The sequence below is a fragment of the Mollisia scopiformis genome, assembly GCF_001500285.1.
Source record: "Mollisia scopiformis unplaced genomic scaffold LY89scaffold_5, whole genome shotgun sequence".
NCBI classification, from domain to species: Eukaryota; Fungi; Ascomycota; class Leotiomycetes; order Helotiales; family Mollisiaceae; genus Mollisia; species Mollisia scopiformis.
Genome location: NW_017263585.1, coordinates 1,425,159 through 1,444,329, shown reverse-complemented (window position 1 = coordinate 1,444,329; position 19,171 = coordinate 1,425,159). Strand labels below are relative to the sequence as shown.

General features: G+C 45.9%; 7 protein-coding genes across 7 annotated transcripts; 3 read left to right on the top strand and 4 right to left on the bottom strand.

Annotated features, from left to right (window-relative positions):
* Nucleotides 1-4,597: 4,597 nt before the first annotated feature.
* On the top strand, nt 4,598-5,359 carry LY89DRAFT_665815 (uncharacterized protein; the record flags this gene model as incomplete). The annotated part of the gene is made up of 1 exon (XM_018212868.1): nt 4,598-5,359. One exon carries the CDS (start codon nt 4,598-4,600, stop codon nt 5,357-5,359), a length of 762 nt encoding a protein of 253 aa, XP_018075738.1.
* Nucleotides 5,360-5,940: 581 nt separating this feature from the next.
* Nucleotides 5,941-6,800, top strand: LY89DRAFT_665814 (uncharacterized protein; the record flags this gene model as incomplete). The annotated part of the gene is made up of 2 exons (XM_018212867.1): nt 5,941-5,970; nt 6,033-6,800. 2 exons carry the CDS (start codon nt 5,941-5,943, stop codon nt 6,798-6,800), a joined length of 798 nt encoding a protein of 265 aa, XP_018075737.1.
* An 18-nt stretch (nt 6,801-6,818) lies between these two features.
* Nucleotides 6,819-8,231, bottom strand: LY89DRAFT_609947 (acyl-CoA N-acyltransferase). Its single transcript, XM_018210537.1, has 3 exons — nt 7,902-8,231; nt 7,517-7,806; nt 6,819-7,391 (listed from the first exon to the last, which is right to left on the bottom strand). Exons 1-3 carry the CDS (start codon nt 7,936-7,938, stop codon nt 6,996-6,998), a joined length of 723 nt encoding a protein of 240 aa, XP_018075736.1. The 5' UTR covers nt 7,939-8,231; the 3' UTR covers nt 6,819-6,995.
* A 125-nt stretch (nt 8,232-8,356) lies between these two features.
* On the bottom strand, nt 8,357-10,137 carry LY89DRAFT_432587 (uncharacterized protein). The gene has a single exon (XM_018207483.1). The coding sequence runs from the start codon at nt 9,912-9,914 to the stop codon at nt 8,598-8,600; it is 1,317 nt and encodes a 438-aa protein (XP_018075735.1). The 5' UTR covers nt 9,915-10,137; the 3' UTR covers nt 8,357-8,597.
* Nucleotides 10,138-11,187: 1,050 nt separating this feature from the next.
* On the top strand, nt 11,188-12,160 carry LY89DRAFT_770737 (uncharacterized protein; the record flags this gene model as incomplete). Its single annotated transcript, XM_018221863.1, has 3 exons — nt 11,188-11,441; nt 11,485-11,639; nt 11,693-12,160. The coding sequence occupies exons 1-3, from the start codon at nt 11,258-11,260 to the stop codon at nt 12,158-12,160; spliced, it is 807 nt and encodes a 268-aa protein (XP_018075734.1). The 5' UTR covers nt 11,188-11,257.
* Nucleotides 12,161-13,485: 1,325 nt separating this feature from the next.
* LY89DRAFT_730158 (uncharacterized protein) lies at nt 13,486-14,197 on the bottom strand (the record flags this gene model as incomplete). Its single annotated transcript, XM_018219448.1, has 2 exons — nt 13,486-13,640; nt 13,699-14,197. The coding sequence occupies 2 exons, from the start codon at nt 14,195-14,197 to the stop codon at nt 13,486-13,488; spliced, it is 654 nt and encodes a 217-aa protein (XP_018075733.1).
* A 487-nt stretch (nt 14,198-14,684) lies between these two features.
* LY89DRAFT_730157 (uncharacterized protein) lies at nt 14,685-17,755 on the bottom strand (the record flags this gene model as incomplete). Its single annotated transcript, XM_018219447.1, has 2 exons — nt 14,685-16,034; nt 16,550-17,755. The coding sequence occupies 2 exons, from the start codon at nt 17,753-17,755 to the stop codon at nt 14,685-14,687; spliced, it is 2,556 nt and encodes an 851-aa protein (XP_018075732.1).
* Nucleotides 17,756-19,171: the final 1,416 nt, after the last annotated feature.

The window sequence follows — 19,171 nt, the reverse complement described above, 5'->3', positions numbered from 1 at the left end:
TGAGACTACGCGCCTACAACAGTCTGTATACCAAGCAACTTGGAAAGAAGGGCCAGACAATCCACGACCATGAAGCTAAATTCCGGGAATTGACCGCCGAGAACGCGAGACTGCGATCTGCGAACGCCACATTGCCAGCAGAGGTTGCTGTTCACCAGAATCGAGCAGTCCAGGTTACCAAGTCTAGAGACCAGGACGTGAAGAAGAGCCAACGGGACAAGGCAGAATTGCGGATTCAGAACCGAGCAGCAGATCGTTATGCTTCACCGGGCGATTCCGCAATCTGACCATATTCCTAAAAATTACCTTTCATAGGGTGGGTGGAGTGGCATATTCTGAGTCTAGTCTCATAGTGTACATAGTATTTCTGATTGCGTAAAAACTCCATCGAATCAATAGTGAAAGTGTCTGAAAATATACTTCAAAAGCTTTTTCATCATGATATGCCAAATTTGCCTTCGCATCTTCCAAAGAGATTCTATGTAGAAACGAGAGCCTTTTCGTTTAACAGTGTCATCCTTAAAACCGCTGATAATAATGGTAAACTGTCAAGCTCAAATGATTAATAATTAGCATTTGGTTTAAAAAAACAATTCATGCTCTTCTATTCCATGGGTATATCAGAATTATATTATACACAATATCTAGGAAAGTTATGCGCTTTATCATTTAACTTGAGCACTTTTTCTGGAGGTCAATTGGCCGAATGGAAAAAAGAAAGAAAAAGAGCAAAGAAAAAGTTATAGACATTTAAAAAAAAGAAAAAAAAGATCAAGTCTAGAATGGTTGGGGAATGTTGTGATTTTCTAGAAGAATAGCTCTAAAGGATGGATGATTTCTGCGTTAACTATTACCATTAATTATTCGGTGCAACGTAGATAGCTCCCCTTGTGGGAGGGAAATTGGGACTTCCGCCCAAGTCATACCTTAAGTGTAACTATAGGCGGCCCCCAATTTTCGCTCCTCATTCCTATTTTATTTTAACTTTTTCTGCTGCCACCTGTATTTTGATTCCACAGTGACAACCAGACACTTGATTGGTTGGCATTCTCTTACGCAGTTTAGAAGCATAAAGAGCCGCAAGCTGGGACAATAGCATACCTCTGAACATATTCATCATATTGTTGCAATTTCTCCCAAGATTGTTCATTGCCCGCCATTTTTGCTTATCAAGTATCGCCAAGTATCTAAAGTATCGTCCAGCCTTCCAATGTTGCCATTGCATAGTGGGATTTCCCTTCTTTACCATGTGACCTAGTGCCAGTATAGAACTTTAGAAAACTTCAGTACCTAGCTACATTGCGCCTCGGCGACCCATGTGCTTAGCTCTCAAATCTCCTTCTCCACCGCCCTCTCGAATTCATCCAAAGCTTCATCAATTTGCTCCATTTCCTGGATCTTAGCATCGAGTACGGAAAGCTGAGAGTCATAGGCGGCAGCGGCTGTGCTAGCCAATTGCTCTTGGATCTGCACAGAAAGGTTAGGCAAAGATCTGGGAATGGATTGATAGTGAAACAGATGTAATCAAATGAAAAATAAAGGCACCTCAATCTTTCGCGAGAGCTCGCGAATTGCGTGTTGCCAAGGTACTTCTAACCTCGATGGAATACCATTCTTTCAGATGAAATTTGTTTGAAGATGTGCCAAAACATCTCTCACACGGAAATAGAGATTTGAGTTGACATTCAAATTATGATATTCGCCAGGGAAGGGGATACCAGAAACTACTTTTTGTCAGTTTCTGTGTGCAGTGGGAAAGGGCAAGGAAGTACAAAGCTCGATCCAGGCAGCTGCTTCTGCGAAACATGAGATAAAATCGGCGGGTAGATGGTGGGGAAATTGCCTCAGCTTTTGCCGGTAACGTTCCACCAGCGGGCGAATTGTCGAAGGATCCACACCAATTGCCTCCCCCATCCTCTCCATTGCAGGGAGTTGCGTAGTGAATGGCATCTCGATGGTCTCAGCCTTTGGGTTACACGCACTTCTTAATATCAGGTTCAATATTGTAGAATTTGGGGGTAAGCAATCGCAAAATCCGAACCAAAGGTTCAGAAAGAGCTTTTAATACAAGCGCAAGTCACGTGGTTTCTCACGGCTTCGTCTACCTAGGTTTAAATGAATGTCATGTTCTGGCAACTTGCACCAAAGCCGTATCTGCAAAACTTGCAACTCCATTCACCGACAAGACTTCTATGATCCTATTAATGACAAAATCTGAGCTGGTCCGGTCCGGAAACCCATGGTATTATCTCGAGGAAGTGAACTGATCTTGACTATATTGTCATTGCCAATAAACGTTAGCATTCAAAACGAATGGTGCCAAAAGAATGGCCTAGTAGATCTCTCACCGCTCTGAAAAAATCCTACATTGGCTCTTCCGTGCAGAAGAAAGAAATCCTGGGGTTAGATTGAATTAGCATTCTAATATGCTGAGTCTAAACGAATTGGCACCTAGGAAGATGCTCCGCAGCTTCTGAGAGAGGAACGATCCATTAATTCTATTCTTCTTTGTTGTTTGATGTCCGTCGAATTTATTCTCAAATCGGGTCTCGATGAATCATGTATGCGCTCCCATCAACAACAAATACCGTTGTACAGTACATATTTGAGGCGCAATTTGTGTTTCATCCTACCGGCCCTATAGCAAACTCTTTGCGAGTGCTAGCACCATCTCCATTTCAGTGGCTCTTTGTTCGAAGACTTCGATTTCCGAGCTTTCACGAGACTCAGGTCTTTTGTGAGATGTTCCAAGAGAGGCTGCAACATCTATACAAGTTTTAGACTATGTATACCAAGTTCGAGAGTACACTGGGCTGACTTTGATCCTCTTAGTCTGATATTCATTGATTTGTATCAATGGCTTGTTACTCTTCTCCAATGCTGCCATATTTTCTTGTCAGTTTTCGACGGGTGATTGTTTGGGGACAGGTATACCTGGAAACTGCTTGTCGTGCCATATTTCATGGTCGTTTGAGTTAGTGGAAGTGTGGAATTAGCGGTCTGACATTTCGCGCTTACAAGTCTCATGCCATAGGTCAAGCTCAACGCGAAAGATTTGCATCTCGACGCAGCTACTGAGGCGCCGTTGACCTTGTGCGGCGAGACTTTCTCGGTATTTGTTAATAAAGGCTGCAATAGGAATATTCTCCTGCTGAGCCATTTCGCACATCAGCCCAAGCTGCGATTTGTAAGTCATCGCGAAATATGACTTTGTAGAGTGGTAGGGTTCGAGTTGAAGATTTACAATCTGTGAATGTTTACCAAAATTTTTCTAGCCACTTTCTATGTCGCTTTTCTACGATACGGGTCCACTTTTTAGCCGAGATAGATAGGGGAGCTAGAGCGATGGCCATCTTGACCCCGATTGTCCATTTCTTTTTCGTTCTTCGATCATTTCATCTATCTTGCAGCCAGAACCTCAAGCTCGGTCATTCTTTCCTTGTCAGTACAATATTTGTCGTGAATGCCACAAGCCCTAAGAGCAGAGGCGCATTTGCGCAAAACAAAATGGATACCGTCGATTACTCCACCTTCAAGGCTTCAACGCGGCAGTGAGGCATCAATTCGAATCAAAGATGGTGATTAACGATCTTTTGGGCGCAAATACTGAAGCTGCCGCGCCAATTAATTCTCCCCAGCCTTATCCCGATGTCGAAAGCTTCTTTGATGACACACCAATGACGATCCCGCGTTCCCACATTCAGACGTTGAAATTACAAATGAGCGAGTTGGAGCGCGAGGTCCGACTCTCGAAGCAACCGTCTGCGTATCGCTCAACACAATCAACCAGATGATTTACAGAGCAAAATGCCTCTAGAGCGTAGAAACCTTAACAACATTTGAGTAGAGAGGGCTGAGCCTAAGGTGACATCGAGGGCAAATCCCTTCCTGAAAAGTGCATTACGAAGCTAAAGATGGAAGACGGGGATGAAGAGAGATAAGTGAAGATATCATGGTGGATGATTGGTCCGTGGAGGCTCTGGAAGTCCATATGGAGCAGGAAATTAACCAAGGTTGCGAAGATGTTTTGAAATGTTATTCAGAGGTCAGCCAAGTTGTTCACGACTATAAGTGGATGAGAAGCTACTGGTCATATATGACAGCAAATGGGAGAGAGTTCTTTTGGGGATGAACCATGAATCGGAGACCGTGTGAGCAACCCATATAACCAAATGTAACTAGTCTCCCACCGACATTGAGAACATGATATAAAGGTGCTTGGTTTGTGCATAATGGAAAGCGACCATACGCAGCTAAAAGCTTCTTTCCTAACTCTATGATGCCCATCTAACCTTTCGTAGCTGATGAACAATCTTGATCATTCCATTGAGAGTAATCAAGGAAGCGACCTATAATCGAAGTGAGTTCAAACGGGTCCTTTAATTTGATTTCGACGTGAGGGGTGAGTTCATAATCAATTCCCTAGCGCGCAAAGATCTATTTTTGGAACATTCAACTTCAATCTTTGCTCGTCTTCCAAAATTCTACCATATCAACGTCGAAAACTATCTCAGGAAGAGATTTCAGCATATTGGACAAATAGGACTAGCAACGCCTCATATTCATGCGCGCATCAGCAAGCCATACAACCTCAGCAATGTCACAGGATGAGCAGACTCTGCTGAAAGTCACTTCAAGTTGCGCGGACAATCCTCCAAGTACCGACGACATGCTCGACGATACCCCGATTACAATTCCGCGTTCTCAATTCCAGCTCCTCCATCTTCATATCAACGAACTTCAGAAAGACGTCCAAGAAGCCAAGGAAGAGTCAGCGCATTACATGAAAGCTGCTAAAGACATACCTAAGAGCAAATTCAGCATTCATAAGAAGACCGAGAAGCTGTTTCAGGATATGGATCTCGCAAAGAGTCGGGCCAAGAGGCATATTGGCAAACGTATGTCAGAGATGGACGAGCGTTGGTTTGAGGGGAAGAAGCGAAATCGAATTCTTACCGAAGAGATAGCGCAGTTGAGGATGATGCTTGCGACTACTATCCGCAAGCGCCAACACGAAGGGCGGAAGAATACTACTGTCAAGTCTGATGTAGGAAGAGATGTGGAGAATGATATGAGATCAAATCGAAAGAAGAGGAAGGCGGTGGAGGAGGCGGACACAACCATACAAGAATGCTCAACTTCATTCAAGAAAATGAAGGTTAATGAGACCGTCAGAGGTTCCGAGGAAGGTTATATGACCAATGAAGGAGTGGAAGTGATGCCTTCTGAAGGGAACTCGGAGCACGATGTCCAGGGAATGGTAGAGGAAGCTGTTGAACAAGCTTTTGCAGACGTTTTGGCTGGGTGCGCTGCCCTGAAGCAGGAAGTGGATGATTGTGACATAATTGCAGAAAGATAGATGTACTTGCATTGATAGGGTACTTCTTTGCTACTCACGGGACTGCCATTGAAAGTTTTTGAAATATGGATGTGCGCATCACCTCGTGCGTATAATGCCTTTCAGCTTCAACCATATGTATAAAATGCAGTTAGACAGTCTCCTGCATGATATTGAGATCACACTCAAGTTTCACGAGTCTCATGAGAATTTGAAGGTTGTGAATCTCTTTCTGACAGGAGAAGTTGCAGGCCTCAGATAGCGTTTCGGTAGCCAAATCACCATTTGATACTTCAAAGGCTCTACTTTTCCATCTTGCTTTGTGCAGCGAATAGCTATTCATTAGTATATTTGTTTCTTTAAATGTACGAATGTCTCACTTTGGGCTCAGAGGTATGCGAGTCTTCAATGTAGAATCTATGCTTAAGACAACGAAAGTTGGAGACGGCTTCAGTTATTTTCCGCTACATGCATATGCCTAGATTTAAGCGCGAAGGACAATGGGAGTCCGATCTTGGACAGCTCTTTGCCCCAAGACAACTTTCCTGTCTACCCCATCTCTAACTTTCAACCACAATTTCTGCTAACAAGGATACAAAATAATGCAAACACCAACAACCCAAGAACAGCTGGTAGGTGCCTTTTGTCTTACATACTATCAAGACAATGAACTAGGCTTATCTTAGCAATCCAGCGCCACGCACTCGAGTTTGGATCTCCATCTCCAGACTCGACACTTGACCTAGGAAATGATACCTCTCTTCCACTGAGAACGATGAAGAACACCGATCTCTCCTTCAAACCTTCGACTGCCATGGACCTGGAACCTGACTCGCCCATGTCTCGTTTCCTCGCGGCACCTACACCACTCTCACCCAATACGCCCACAAAGCCGAAAGCTATGCGAGCTCAGGAGAATGCGGGTCCTCTATCGTTCTCTGTTCGACAAGCAGAGAGAGTTGGACGCTTGCAGTCGCCGAGTGTGACTCCCAAGCGTAAAGAGCTTCTCGTGAAAGATTCAATCCAGGATCCACGAGGGGGAAAGAGACCCAAAGTAGAAGGAGCAGGCTGGGAAAGAGATCATTGGTCACCACCAAGCTCTAGATCCGGAACACCTGCTACACGGGAACTGTTTCCGGATCATCGAAAAGAGAAGAGAAGAGGCTTCAAGAATGACAGTCGGTCAAGATTTGTTACGACGGAGAAGGAGCAGGGAGTAGGGGACCTCGTGGGGAATGAATATCCGACAGTCCTAAGTGGGCGGAGTCCGGATATTCCGGACGGGCCTGATACGCTTTGCTACAACTGTGGGAAGAAGGGACATTGGTTTATAGATTGTATGGTGGGTTGTGGGAGATGTGGAGAGGATGGACATAAGACTTATCATTGTGATTTTTCGGGGAAGGAGAAGAAGGTTAAATTGGAAGAGATTAAAGAGGATGGGGTGAAGAAAGCGTTTTGAAGCAAATTAATGCCTGATGGGTATTGGAGAAGGTTGAATCATGTCTGAACATGATTTGAAACTTGGGGGAGAGGTGCATCGGTGCCTGGATACCCTGTGGACAGTCCAAATCTCTGGGGAACTGGTTCGAGTCTTCCAGACACCCTAGATATTTAGATCATCGAGCAATACCTATTTAGTAATCGCTAAGCGGAATCAGTTTCCAACTGGCTTCGAACCTTCCGGCCACCAAACCATTGCCCAAATTGGGACACCCTCGAGCTCCTCCTTTCCTTTCACACTTCCACCTTCTTTCACAGGCTTCAACCCCTTCGGCTCAACCTTGCCTTTACCTAAAGTCATCCTTTCCACAACTTCAAATCCACACTTTGCATATATCTTCATGCTCTTCTCAGTTGTTGCTTCGAGCCACATTGGCACCTTCTCACGTGATGCGATGTCCTGCCAATGGTTGAGGAGTTTGGTACAGAGGCCTTGTCCTTGTGCTGAAGATGCTGTCGCCGTGAAAAATACATAGAAGTATTTCTTTTGTCCTCGAAGACCTTTGAGCTTGCAACGGTCCGTCATGGGGCTGAACTCGAAAAGCATTCTCTGTGAGGTGTGTCAGTGACCCCAGGATTGTATTTATTAAGGAACGATCGGAAACGAGAGTTCAAGACGGAGGAAATGATGAATTAGTGAGCAGCGAAGAAAGGAAAGAGCAGCTGTGATCATACCCAGCAAGGACCAAAGCCTATATCGAAGAGCATCTGAACCAATCCGGCTGGGATCAGAGTCCAAGGATTGTCGACTTTCTTCCCAGGATGCATCATAGTCACACAACTCTTGAAATCGTCAATTTCTATGAAGGTAGCATCGTTCAATGCGGCTGCTGTCAAAAGTGCGTTGAAGTACTTTGGTAGGTAGGTGAGGCGTTTTGATTCTGGCATGTTATGTAGGATGTACGTTATCACCGGATCAGTGGCGAATGCTTCAGCGAAGAGAGCTGATGCTTGGGGTACGCGCTCTAACTCTTGTTAGGATACATTTTGTGGCGATGAGAGCTGAAGAGGAGGGGGGCATGGAATTGGGGTAAGAGGACGAGCATGGAGGGGTACAAACCTCTGCCGCCCTTTGTGATTGCAACCGGAATTGCCATGGCCAGTTTGTTCTACAACAAGAGTTGATGAGCGGAATAGTGATGGGTGCCTTTGTGTGCAAGCAGTGATATGCGTCGTTTTACAATTTTTGGAGGTGGGAGATGGGAGATGGGGAGACGGGAGATTAATGCTGGTGACCGTGCCACACCGGCCGGCCGGTGCTGCGGAAATATCGGGATAACAACTTCGTCTTCCTTTAAATGTTGGAACAGAGAACAACACTCAGATAGGATGCGAGCTTATTAGTCAAGTAAGCATTGAGAGTGGCTGGTAGAAGTTGCCGGGGAAGTCGTGCAACATTGACCAACATCTGATATAGAATGCCACAGACGTAAAGAATTTAGCCTCCGCGCCCCACTCATTCATTGGCGCCGCTCGCTTAACTTCTTTTTCAACGACGTCCCATGAAATGTATGGCAACACTTGTGTGCAATCAAGACGCACATTCTGGGAGAGGACATATTGGAGACGTTTCTCCCTCACCCAACGCTAATTTAAAGGAAATGCAAGTGTCTGAGGATATGCATAGAAGTAAGCCCCCCTCAGAGACTTTATTCCTGTCCTACCAAAGAGAATACAAACTCCATCGCTGCAGTCCCCACTAAAGCCGGCGACGAATTCCTTCCTACCACATGTACATTCCGAACAGTGAGCACAATCATTCCTCCATATCAACAATCTTAGCCGCCATCTTCTTGGCATCCTGAACTAGATCTCCTGTCGGTTTCCAGCGATGGACATCAACTTCATCTCCGTTCGACATAGAATCACTGCTTCCCAATCCACCGCTAGAAGGCCACATACTTGGTTTCAAGGTACAGGTAGAAGGATCTTGTGCCTCTCGCATCGGGTCCAGAAGTCGCTCAATAAAGTCAGAGTCGGACTTCATCTGCTGCTGAAGGTCTGCAGATACAATTCTATTGGGTGTGGATCTCCACGGGGTTGTAGCCATGCTCCTACGCTTCCGCTCTTGTACCTTCTTCGGCTCCTCAACATCTGTGCCCTTAACTACGGCGGCACCGCCAAATGAGCCAAAGTCAAAGCTGTCGTTGACAGAGAACACGCTTCCCTTCGTCGAAGATCCTGATTGACTGTCTTTGTGCTTGACTCTCTTAGCCTCTCCAAGAGAAACGTCCGTCGAGTCTTCTACTCGCTTCCTCTTCTCTTGCTCACGTCTCATCCCACTGATTGGGCTCGACTCTTCGGATTGAATTGTACTCATCAAGCCAAGGTAATCAGTACTCCAAGGAACCTTTCCCAACTGCCCTCCTTCGTCGATTTCCTTTCCTTTTCTCTTCGTATCAACGCCTCGAGTTTCCTCCATACCTTCCTCGGCAGATAGTGGACTAGCGCCACATATGATATCTTCATACTCGGGCTTGTTGCCAATCAACGCTTGAATGGTACGTGCTTGTTCCTCGTTGATCTTGACCAACTTCCCGATGTCGCCCTGCTGATCCTTGACGATATTCTCCAGCAGCCAGATTTTTGTGTTCGCGTTCTTGAGTCTTGTAGCCATCTCAGCCTTATCCAGCTTATCTACCTGGCTCGCGCTCGTCTCGGCATTGATTGCGACGTTGATCGAATCATTGCTCATCGCATCTTCATCAGTAATGGAGGCGATAGACCTAACCTCAAAATGATCTTCTTCGTCGACGCCCTCAACCTCCATGTCGCCATCAGATGCGGAAGGGTTTTCGTTCTCTTTGTCGGAGCCAGAAGTTGCTTCGCTCGAGAAAGTACTAGTTTCAAGTTCGAGTTCGTTCATGATCCTAGTGGCTTCTTCGATGCGCTTTAATGCCGCAGGATCGAGTGCTGGTTCTCCGTTGGGCAAGACAACAGAGGAGACGTCAAATTCAAGTGTGAATTCATCATCGGCGTCGTAATTTGGAAGAGGAGGTGGCGCAGAAGAGGAAGAGAATCCGGCGGATTGAAGAGGGGATTTGGGACTGCGATACGACATCTTGTTGTCCATAGCTGGTGGTGTGGCTGCGGAAGATTTCGATATCGGAAAGATATGTTGGTTTGTGGATGAAGAGATGGCACAAGTTCGGCCGAGAAGATGTCTTGATATAGACCTGCCGAGTTGTTTTTGGAGCTGCCCCTAGCTTAGCGCTATTCGTACATTCACCCAGTGTATTTCTTGCTGGAAGTGAAGTGATGTCAGGTTGCTGTTCAATTGAAATACAATGCACAGATTGGCGCTTTTGGATCAACCTGTCTAACTATACTTACTTCCCAAAGTCTCAAGATATTGGTAACATGAAACCATCTCCGTCCGAGGTACGCAAATTGATAACAAGGGTTGTGTTTTAGTATTTAAGAAATAATTGGCGACGGACAATTTACCTTCGATGAGCTTTGCGCAGATTTGGGCGAATCTTTCACACTCAAATGCATGTTTATTGCAAAGACATTAGGCACTTCATTGCTGATCAATGTTGCTAAAACACAGATTTAACAGTGCAGTCAAGTCAAAAGCTCCCCGAATGCACAGATCTAAGGTCATATCTTGAAGTGATTGCCACTTTGTCCCTTGGAAACATCATCCTTCTGACCTAATCCGTCGCTCCGCCTCCAGCTGTTTGATCTTATCTGCCAAAGCCCGGTTTTCCCTCTTCAAAAACTGGATACGATCCTCTAAATCGCCTCGCAGAGCACCCGCAGTAACTCTGAACTCCTATGACAGTTAGCTTCTTCTGTTGCCCCGCCTGATAATTCCCGAAATGCTTACCTCGAAACTTTGGAGCGTCATAACGAGATGTCCATGTAATCCGTCAAGGGCTGCTGCCTGTGTAAGAGGCTTGATTCCGGGGAAGTCCTCCTCGGGAACTGGCAGCAGTGTTAGATATTCTTCTTTAAGAATGGGAAGATCATGGAGGAGCGCACTGATACTTACAGAAGACCTTCCAGGTTGTACGATCAGCTTCATAGAATGCCATAGGCGAATTGTCTCCATGCCTAGCCTTTGCGTTTCTAACGCTACGTCGATGGAAGCCGCGCAATTGTTCTTCGGTGAGGTGAGGGACAGTCTGGATCATCTCAAGCATAAGCTTGAGCTGCGGCTCGTAACCCATTGCACAATCTTCGCGTGGTGGTGTAGAAGGTTTGTCGTTGATGTAAAGTGAATGTGGTAGTCGGACCAAGAAGAAATGGCGCGCTAGTCCTTCCGAGGATAACAATTTCGGAGGGCACGCGTATAAGAAGCGGCTAATTTTTCCACAATAATTTTCTTCTCCAAAACAAACCACCTGTGGTCAACTCTTCTTCGGCCACTTCTCCACTTCGGGTTCGTGTACAACAAGAACGCAACAAACCATGGAGTACGACAAAGAGATCCAAGCTATGCTTGAGAAAGCCAGAGCTGATGGTCGACTGATCACAGAGGCCCAGCTTCACGCCTACCGCACCGCCGCATTCGCAGCCGCAATGTCGAATGGAAAGGTAGCGCTCGGAGATCAGGCTCACCGCGAAGCTGATATCAACACATGGAAGCACTTCTGTGAGTTTGAACATTGCACTGAAGAATATTACTGATGATGAAGTTCCTGGCGATGTTGATGCCCTCAAGGCTGCAGCTTCCGACAACATCGCGCCTTCAAGCAAGGTCCCCAAGGTCCCCAAGGTCTCCACGTCAAATGCTATTGAGTACACCGAGATAGCTCAATGGCACATGGCTAAGGCTATGGAGGCTTCAGCTGTACGTCTTATTCTCATTCAAGGCTTTGCTATTACATGAGCTAACTTTCATAGGCTAGCATCGTTGCAAGCCAGCTCCAGGCCGATGATCTTGCGAAGACTCGAAAGAAGTACCAAGAGTCCGCAGCTTTCGCCACCACGCCAGCATTCGCCAAGAAGAAGAGTACAGACAATGCTCGGTTCGCCAATTTGCAGGCAGAGAAGAGACAATTGAGGGCGGACAAGGAAGGTCTTGAAGATCGCGTCGAGGTTTTGGACAAGGAAGTGAAAGAATTGACCGGCAATGTCAAAATGTTGAAGAATCTTATTGTCGACAGGGATGAGATGATTGCTCAACTGAAGAAGGATGTTGGTCAAGAGAAGGCTAAGTATCACGATGATATTCGCAAGCTGGAAGCTGTCAAGCGCGCGACACTGAAGCGAGCTGCTGATGCGGCAGGAGTTGATGCACCAGAGCCAAAGAAGTCCAAGAAGGAGTTGATGACTAGGGCAGAGCGAAATGCTGGTAACACCAAGTCTTGAGTTAGATAGAGCAGAGTGAACCTACATTTCACGGACTCTCAGTAGCACCGCAAATGACTGACAACTGCCACTATCTCAATTGACAAACTTCTCAACTTATGGGTCTATGGCTTGTGATGATCTTCTGCATTTTGTAGTACGTGAAAATGAACACTTTGTAACTGCTATGACTTCGCCACTGAAAGGATGTCAAATGAATATTGCATCAGATTGACATGAAACAAGATTGCAAGTGAGAAAGTACTTGGGGGCATTGGCGTTGGCGAGAACATTGGTGGTTGCAAGATTACGCTAACCGGATACGGATTGAAGAAAGGTACTGTATAAGGTTAAATAAGCAAAAGTACTTTCGAATTGTGTGATGGGGCACTGACGAGTCCCCCTGAAGCAGAGTTTAAAGTTTTCATCCACTCCGAAGACGTTAGGTCGCTACTAATGTCCGAGGTGTTGCGTGGGGTAATTCTTTTGTCTTTCTTTCTGAGTTTCTAGAGTTGATCTTCTTTTTTTTTTCAGTGTATCTAAGCAATTGCTGCTTTCCGGGTCATCTTCTATCAAATTTTTTTTTCAATTAGTTTTGTCTTCCTTTTTCTTTTGTGCGTCTGGGCTCGCTTCACAGCCTCAAATTTGAGAAGCGAGAGCCTAGAATTTTCAACATCGACTTTGCTAGCTTAGTTTTTGAAGATGAACATGCTGTGAATGCACCACACTCACTGTACCTAAGCATTTAACAGCAAGGTAATCTATGTAGTAAAGGTATCGACTCGTTCTTTCTAAGGCATCGTTTTCACAACAGTTTGAGACGACCAAAGTAGATAACGGGGGCTCTTCTTCATCGTATGCAGACAAACATTCAAATCAAATAGAGATGTGACGATACTCGATGGTGTTCTGATTAATGGGGACACTTGGTCTCTCAGCTTTACCAAGGTGAGTCTATCTTATACCTCCTCCTTCTCGGTCCCTGCAATATCGAAGATCATGCGTCTCGAACAAAGGTTTACAGATTGTGTGAGCATATTCGTATTGCAATAGACAAACCAAAGTTCCATTATGGAGGACAAGTGACTTTCATTGTATGCTAAGCATGAACCTTGCGGAACAATGCTCCTTCTCCTAGTCCACAGTCGCTCCTATGTATGTACATTCTGATAATTACATTGAAAGAAAACTAGGGTCGGTGATTTCCCATCAAAAGTGCTCACAGTGCTCGCAGGGCTCCGCGACCCGACGCAAACTCCCACAGGTCCGGATTTTTCATTTTCTCAATGAATCGGTTGAGACATTCCACATCGTGATCATCCCAATCGAAGTGAAAGCAATACTCCTTATCTGTACATCCACATGTTGACATCAGTGCTTCTGCAGTCGTATTTTGTAACGCACAAATGCGTCTCGCCAACCTTAGCCCGTCCGTCCAATTCACATTTGCATTTCGTCTCTCCGTCCAGATTCAGTATTGGGTACATCTCCTTCTGCTTCCCTGATGGCCCGTATAGTTAGCTCTCAAATTCTGTAAGAATACAGCAATGGAGACTTACTCTGGCGGATGTCCTTGCTGGACTCGACGACGAAGAAGTTCGTAACAGGAGCGGCCCCAAGCCACATGAATTCGCTATCAGAAAAGCCTCTCTCGGATCCATATCCCAGGATGCTATCCTCGAGTCCCAATTGCCTCGCAACGTCCTTTACTCTGAAAGCACGGAACGTACCCATCGAGAGAGCTTGAAGCATGTCATCATTGATGACGAATTGAATGATATGCGTTGTCTCATGAAGATATTCCTCTGCTGCCAAGCACCATTGTTCCGCCTCGGCTTTGTCTTCGAAGAAGGATATGTAAGGAGAAAGCAGACGGTCTTGATTGCGGTGAGCCATGATAGAGCCTGTGAAAGCCGCTAGATTGGTCTGGAAAGGGAGGCGTAACCATGGAGCGCCCGCAACCAGGCCCATGCCATTAGACTTGGTTTCTTGTTTTGCATGCAGCACACGCCAAAGCTCCCTTGGGAAGTCGGCTGGTGAAGTCCAAGGGAAGTCCATTGTGTTTGATCCGAGCTTGTAGTTTGTATGATGAGATGCGTCTTGAAGAGATAGACAGAAGTTGTGCGATATTTAGAATCGTGACGTTGAGATCGGAAGAGGATTTTGCAAAGTCGAGGGTCTTGATAGCATGTTGATTCCTTGAGCGCAAGGCTTGCAAAGCGCGATCTGGAAAGAAGGCTAACTTGATTGCGATTAAGGCGTTTAACAACGCGACTTTCACGAATATGGTACTTACAACTAGCAAGCACAAGGGAGCTCAACGACAATTATTCACGCTAAGAAACAAATCGAATCTTCTTCAGGCCGACAACACCTAAAGACCCTAGAACATTCGGACCTGCTCCACGGTTTTCCCCGACCAAATGAATATCGAAGATTTCTGCAAGTGGTAACGCATGTATCCCAGTCAAGCGTTAACATTGAAGAGAGACGCGGAACCCTGCTTCAAGCAACACTGTGTGTCCCATCCGGCTCCAATGGTAGTTTACAGACCATCAAGTAACTCTGCTTGGTGTGGTGGAAACTGAAGTAGCATGCCGGCATTACGGCATGCTTCGATCAGGTCCATGTTCATGCTCTCCAAGCTCAGCAATCTCTGGTCTCCACGTGACCCAGAAGACTGGTCATGTCCTGTGTTCCAGTATAGATAGCTCACAGAAACATGCTTTAGTTGAGCACTGTTTCCCAGCTTCCAATCTATCAAATCCCACAATTGACCGAGGATTGTGGACTTGCATTTCAAGAGCCGAAGATTTTCCAAGCGCGATGGTAGTTGTCTGTAAAGTCGTAATGGCATGCTTTGCTGTCCGTTATCATCGATGATTGGTGCGTTGCTGTGATGAGGTCCTAAAAGAAAGCTCGCATCGACCTCGAGCACTCGGAGCGCTCCAAATTCGGCCATCGATCCGAAGCCGCTTGTAAATGTCTCAAAAAGAGTCTCGCCAGTTGTCAGTGACAACTCTTCCAGGCAATGCTTGAGACGTCCGATAGCCAGTCGAAGTCTGTATTGGTTGAATTCAATCATGGAATTGTAGTCATGGTGATAGATAAGGCTTTTGAGCTTGGGAAAGTATCCGAGGAAGTTTGTTAAGCTATCGCCACTGCAAAGCCCATCTTGGATATCTAACCTTTCAGTCGGGAACTGGTAACCAAAGTCGCCTCGGCACAGATCATGAGAGGCGGGCTGTATTCTGACTTCCTTGACTGAGTTGAGTTTGAAGAAGTGAAAAAGTTCTTTCAGATGAAACCCGGTCAAACCGCGGTGCGTGGCGCTGATTATTTGGAGGTTCTGAAGATAAAAGCCAGATGAGTTAATCTGGTTGTTTGCCATGAGATCAAGAGCCCAGTGGATGGACCATGGCTGGTATTGAGAGAAAGATCCACAATGTTGGAGTTCGAGATGGATTAGGTTGGGCAAGTAAAACAACGTAACTGCAGCAAACTCCTCTTGCTTCGGTTGATGTAGACTGTTCATCCAATTCAAAGCTACATCCGAGTTGAATATTTCTTCGATTGCAGACTCAAAGACTTGAAGATATTCATTTCCTAGTGGTTCAGCTGAAGCCACGTTGACCGAGAAATGCTTTACCATGAACCCTAGTTGGGCATTGGCAATCAGCGTTCGTAGAAACTTTGGTACATCCTTGTTTGGAAACGAGGAATAGAGACTGGGAGTTGCAAGAGAGTTAAGACGTCGTGAGCAGAGTGCTAAGTTGTGAAGTGTAGTGGTGCCGTCAATGGAGCCCGCTTTGTCAGCGATATCGACCAGAATCTCATTAGACAGTGCCGATAGCGTCGCCATATCGACGAGTATGATGTGGTTGTGGATGAAAGACTAGAGGTGATGAATAAATTCTTCAGTAAAAGTGGCGGTGAGTGAAGCGACCGGTGAATCGCGAGTGCTGATGATCACGTGGTAACACCACTAGTTTCAACCTGCAAAAACGCGAGATGGAGCGAGTGTCTTTTGGAAATTGAGTTGCTTAGTTATTGGTCCGCAAAAATCCGTACTAGGAGGCTAAATGTGGAGAATAGAAAGACCTTGTCATAGATATTGCTAGGCAATGACAGGGCGATGCAAATCGAGAGGGCAGTAGAGCGAGTGTGCTCTTTCATGACATCTCAATCCGCGTCTCAATCTGCGTGTTGAAGGAATCTGGGAAGCATAACGGAATTCTAGGCGTTCACCGAGCATTTGTCTCTCCCCTACCACATATCCGTAGTAGAAGGGGCTAGCCTCATCCTGATGCCAGCCTCTTCGCACGCTTTGATTAAACTCTCATGCTCCGGCCAGTGTCGGTTGGGTTCCCTGTCGTTGATTCTTCGAACTCCCCTCCACGTAACAATCACAGAAGACAGAGACGCATCAGCCTTCTTCTTCCAATCAATAACATCCCATAGCTGTCCAACAATCGAGTTTGAGCAATTCCTAAGGTGGAGATACTCTAAGCAGCGAGGCAACAACTTGTATAACTTTCTTCGAGCATTTGCTCCAGAGGAGAGCTCATCTGGATCTCCAGCATTGCCGTGGTACAGTCCGAGAATAGTATCGGCGTCTATCTCGAGTATCTCTAGAGCACGGAAGCCAGATAGAGAGCCGATGGTCCCAAGGTGAGGTTGGTTCAATACCAGCTCATCGTAGCCACCATTTGAAATATGGAGGTATTCTAAGCATGGTTTGAGATGCGCAATGGCTTGCCCGAATCTTGGAGCATCGAACTCAACATAGTCGATAGGTCCTTCCAGATGCTCATATGAGAACGCTTTCAACTGTGGAAAGCAGCGAAGAAAACGAATCATCGGCTCTCCTGAGCAGCAACTTCTTTTGAAATCTATTTCTTCAGTCTCGTATCGTGAGGCTTGGTCATCGAGGTCGGCTCCTACAACGCAACTGATAGTTACAGTCTTCACTGAATTACTACGAAAAAAAGACCAAATTGACTTGAAATTGAAGCCATAAAGTGGGTCGTATGGAAGGATTTCAATGCGCTCCAGAGAGTTGAGGTGATCTTTCGAATCGGCCAAGAAGTCAAGGGTGGCAGGAATTGAGTGCAAGTATCCACGATCTAGAATTCCATCATACGGATCTAGGACGTCGTATTGAGATATCTCGATGTCTCTCAAGTTCGGCATATGGAAAAAAGCTAGGGCGGCGAGCGCATGCCAGTTGCCTGTTGATATACGTGCCATCCACATTTGGACACCTCCATCCACCGGTAGCGCGTGGTAGATAGACTCAACCGCAGCTTGAGCTCTCATGAAGTCTTCATTCCCGTATCCTGACATGTAGCCACGCCGGTCCCAGTGGGCATGCATTGGAGCGGAGAAGCTCTGGACTCGTAAGCCCAATTCGGGCTTAGCTAGCAGTGTCCGCAGGAAGACTGGAAGGACATCTCGGTGTCCAGAGTGGAAGGATTGGTACATTATCGGTGTAGCCACAGCATTTAGACGGCGAGAGCAAAGAGCCAGGTCGAGAAGAGTTTGAGTATCGCATGTCTCGTTTACCCACTCAGCAATCTCGACGAGGAGCTCATTTGACAGCGCTTCAAGCGGCATCTGAGGGCTGTCTTGCTTGTTGTCGAGTATGTGGTGGCGCTTAGTTACGTCCTCATGCTGCAGCTCAAAAAGTACCCTCCAGAAGCGTTGTTTGAAAGGTGAAGCAAAATTGAATCGAGCAAGCGAGAAATGCAGGTGTCCAGCTTTCAAGCTGCGTAAGCGTATCATGTGATCCAATGATCTTCTAAGCGCGCTGTAACATCTCTTTCATTCATTAAGACATTCTGAAAACAGACTCAAAGCTTCATTTCGAGGTCAGCATTACATTTAACGCTTAATCAAAACGGAAAATATGAGAGAGCTGTCACGTGATTATGCCAAGTCAAGGTTCGAATTTCGAAGTTCCTTCTCAGCTCAACCCCTTCCAGTCTTGTGTCATCAACATAGTTATTGACTGCAGCACTCTTCTGAATTACGGCTCATTAGTCAGGGACAACGCTTAGTTTAAGCACGCAATGGGTACGCTCGGCCACCTGACACGCGCGACAGGTTGGCTTCCGTCATCTGCGATCCTAGAGCGGGTCATTCTTATACCCAACTTTATCATGCAAGGATCATAACTTGTCAATCGTGCCTCTGCTTCGAGCTGCCTTCCTCTTCGCAGTGTTTAATTTCGTCTGCATGAAGCTCTCTATAACAATTGCAGATCCTTATGCACAAAACAAGACTATACACAGGTACGAGCCGGGGCTTGGAAACGACGAACCGAAATGCAACTATAAATTGGCAATCCACTGTTGAGCCATCACTTTCAACTCTGAAGGGTAGAAGTCCTCTCCAATTCTAGCACTGTCCCTTACCTTGGAACCCTCATAGAACCTCTTCATATTTGGCAGCTCGGTTGCTAGTTCTTTTCCATAGAGCTCATTGCGATGCTGACGCTGCTGTTCTTTATATTTCTATCGAGGAAAATAGTGCTGTTCCTTTGTGGCATGCCACACCAAAATGGTCAATTCTAAGACGATTCTGATGGCTGATTCTGAACAACTGGCTACTGCATCAGAGTATGAGAAAAAGCAACAGCAACAAATCTTTCCCTCTGATTTACAAGTTATTGCTATCTGTTTCAAGCTCCAGCTTTGCTGTATTACACCAATACCAGATATACTTGGTCCACCTTGGTGCCTAGCAATGGTAAATTTTGTGTAGTTTAGATGCCTGCTGTAGGATGTTTTGTAGTATAAAGAAAACTTCTCATTCTTTCGAAACGTTTGGTTTGTTGCTTTGCGTCCTTCCAACAATAGGCAGAGAATTCTGGGTTTCTCTATGTTCATGAAGTTAAGCATTGAAGAAAAGAAGATGCGATGGCTTGACAAGGGTAGCTGAAGTCGAAGAGGTATGCTACAAGCAAGCCCTAGACACACAGATTAATATACTTTTTTTCAGAAGAGACTGTCACTCCTGATTCATCTGTCT

Coding starts and splice junctions, on each gene's coding strand:
- LY89DRAFT_609947 (XM_018210537.1), bottom strand. CDS start 7,938: ATGGCAATTCCGGTTGCAATCACAAAGGGCGGCAGAG. Junction 7,807..7,901: donor AATCACAAAGGGCGGCAGAG/GTTTGTACCCCT, acceptor AACAAGAGTTAG/AGCGCGTACCCCAAGCATCA. Junction 7,392..7,516: donor TAGGCTTTGGTCCTTGCTGG/GTATGATCACAG, acceptor CACACCTCACAG/AGAATGCTTTTCGAGTTCAG.
- LY89DRAFT_432587 (XM_018207483.1), bottom strand. CDS start 9,914: ATGGACAACAAGATGTCGTATCGCAGTCCCAAATCCCCTCTTCAATCC.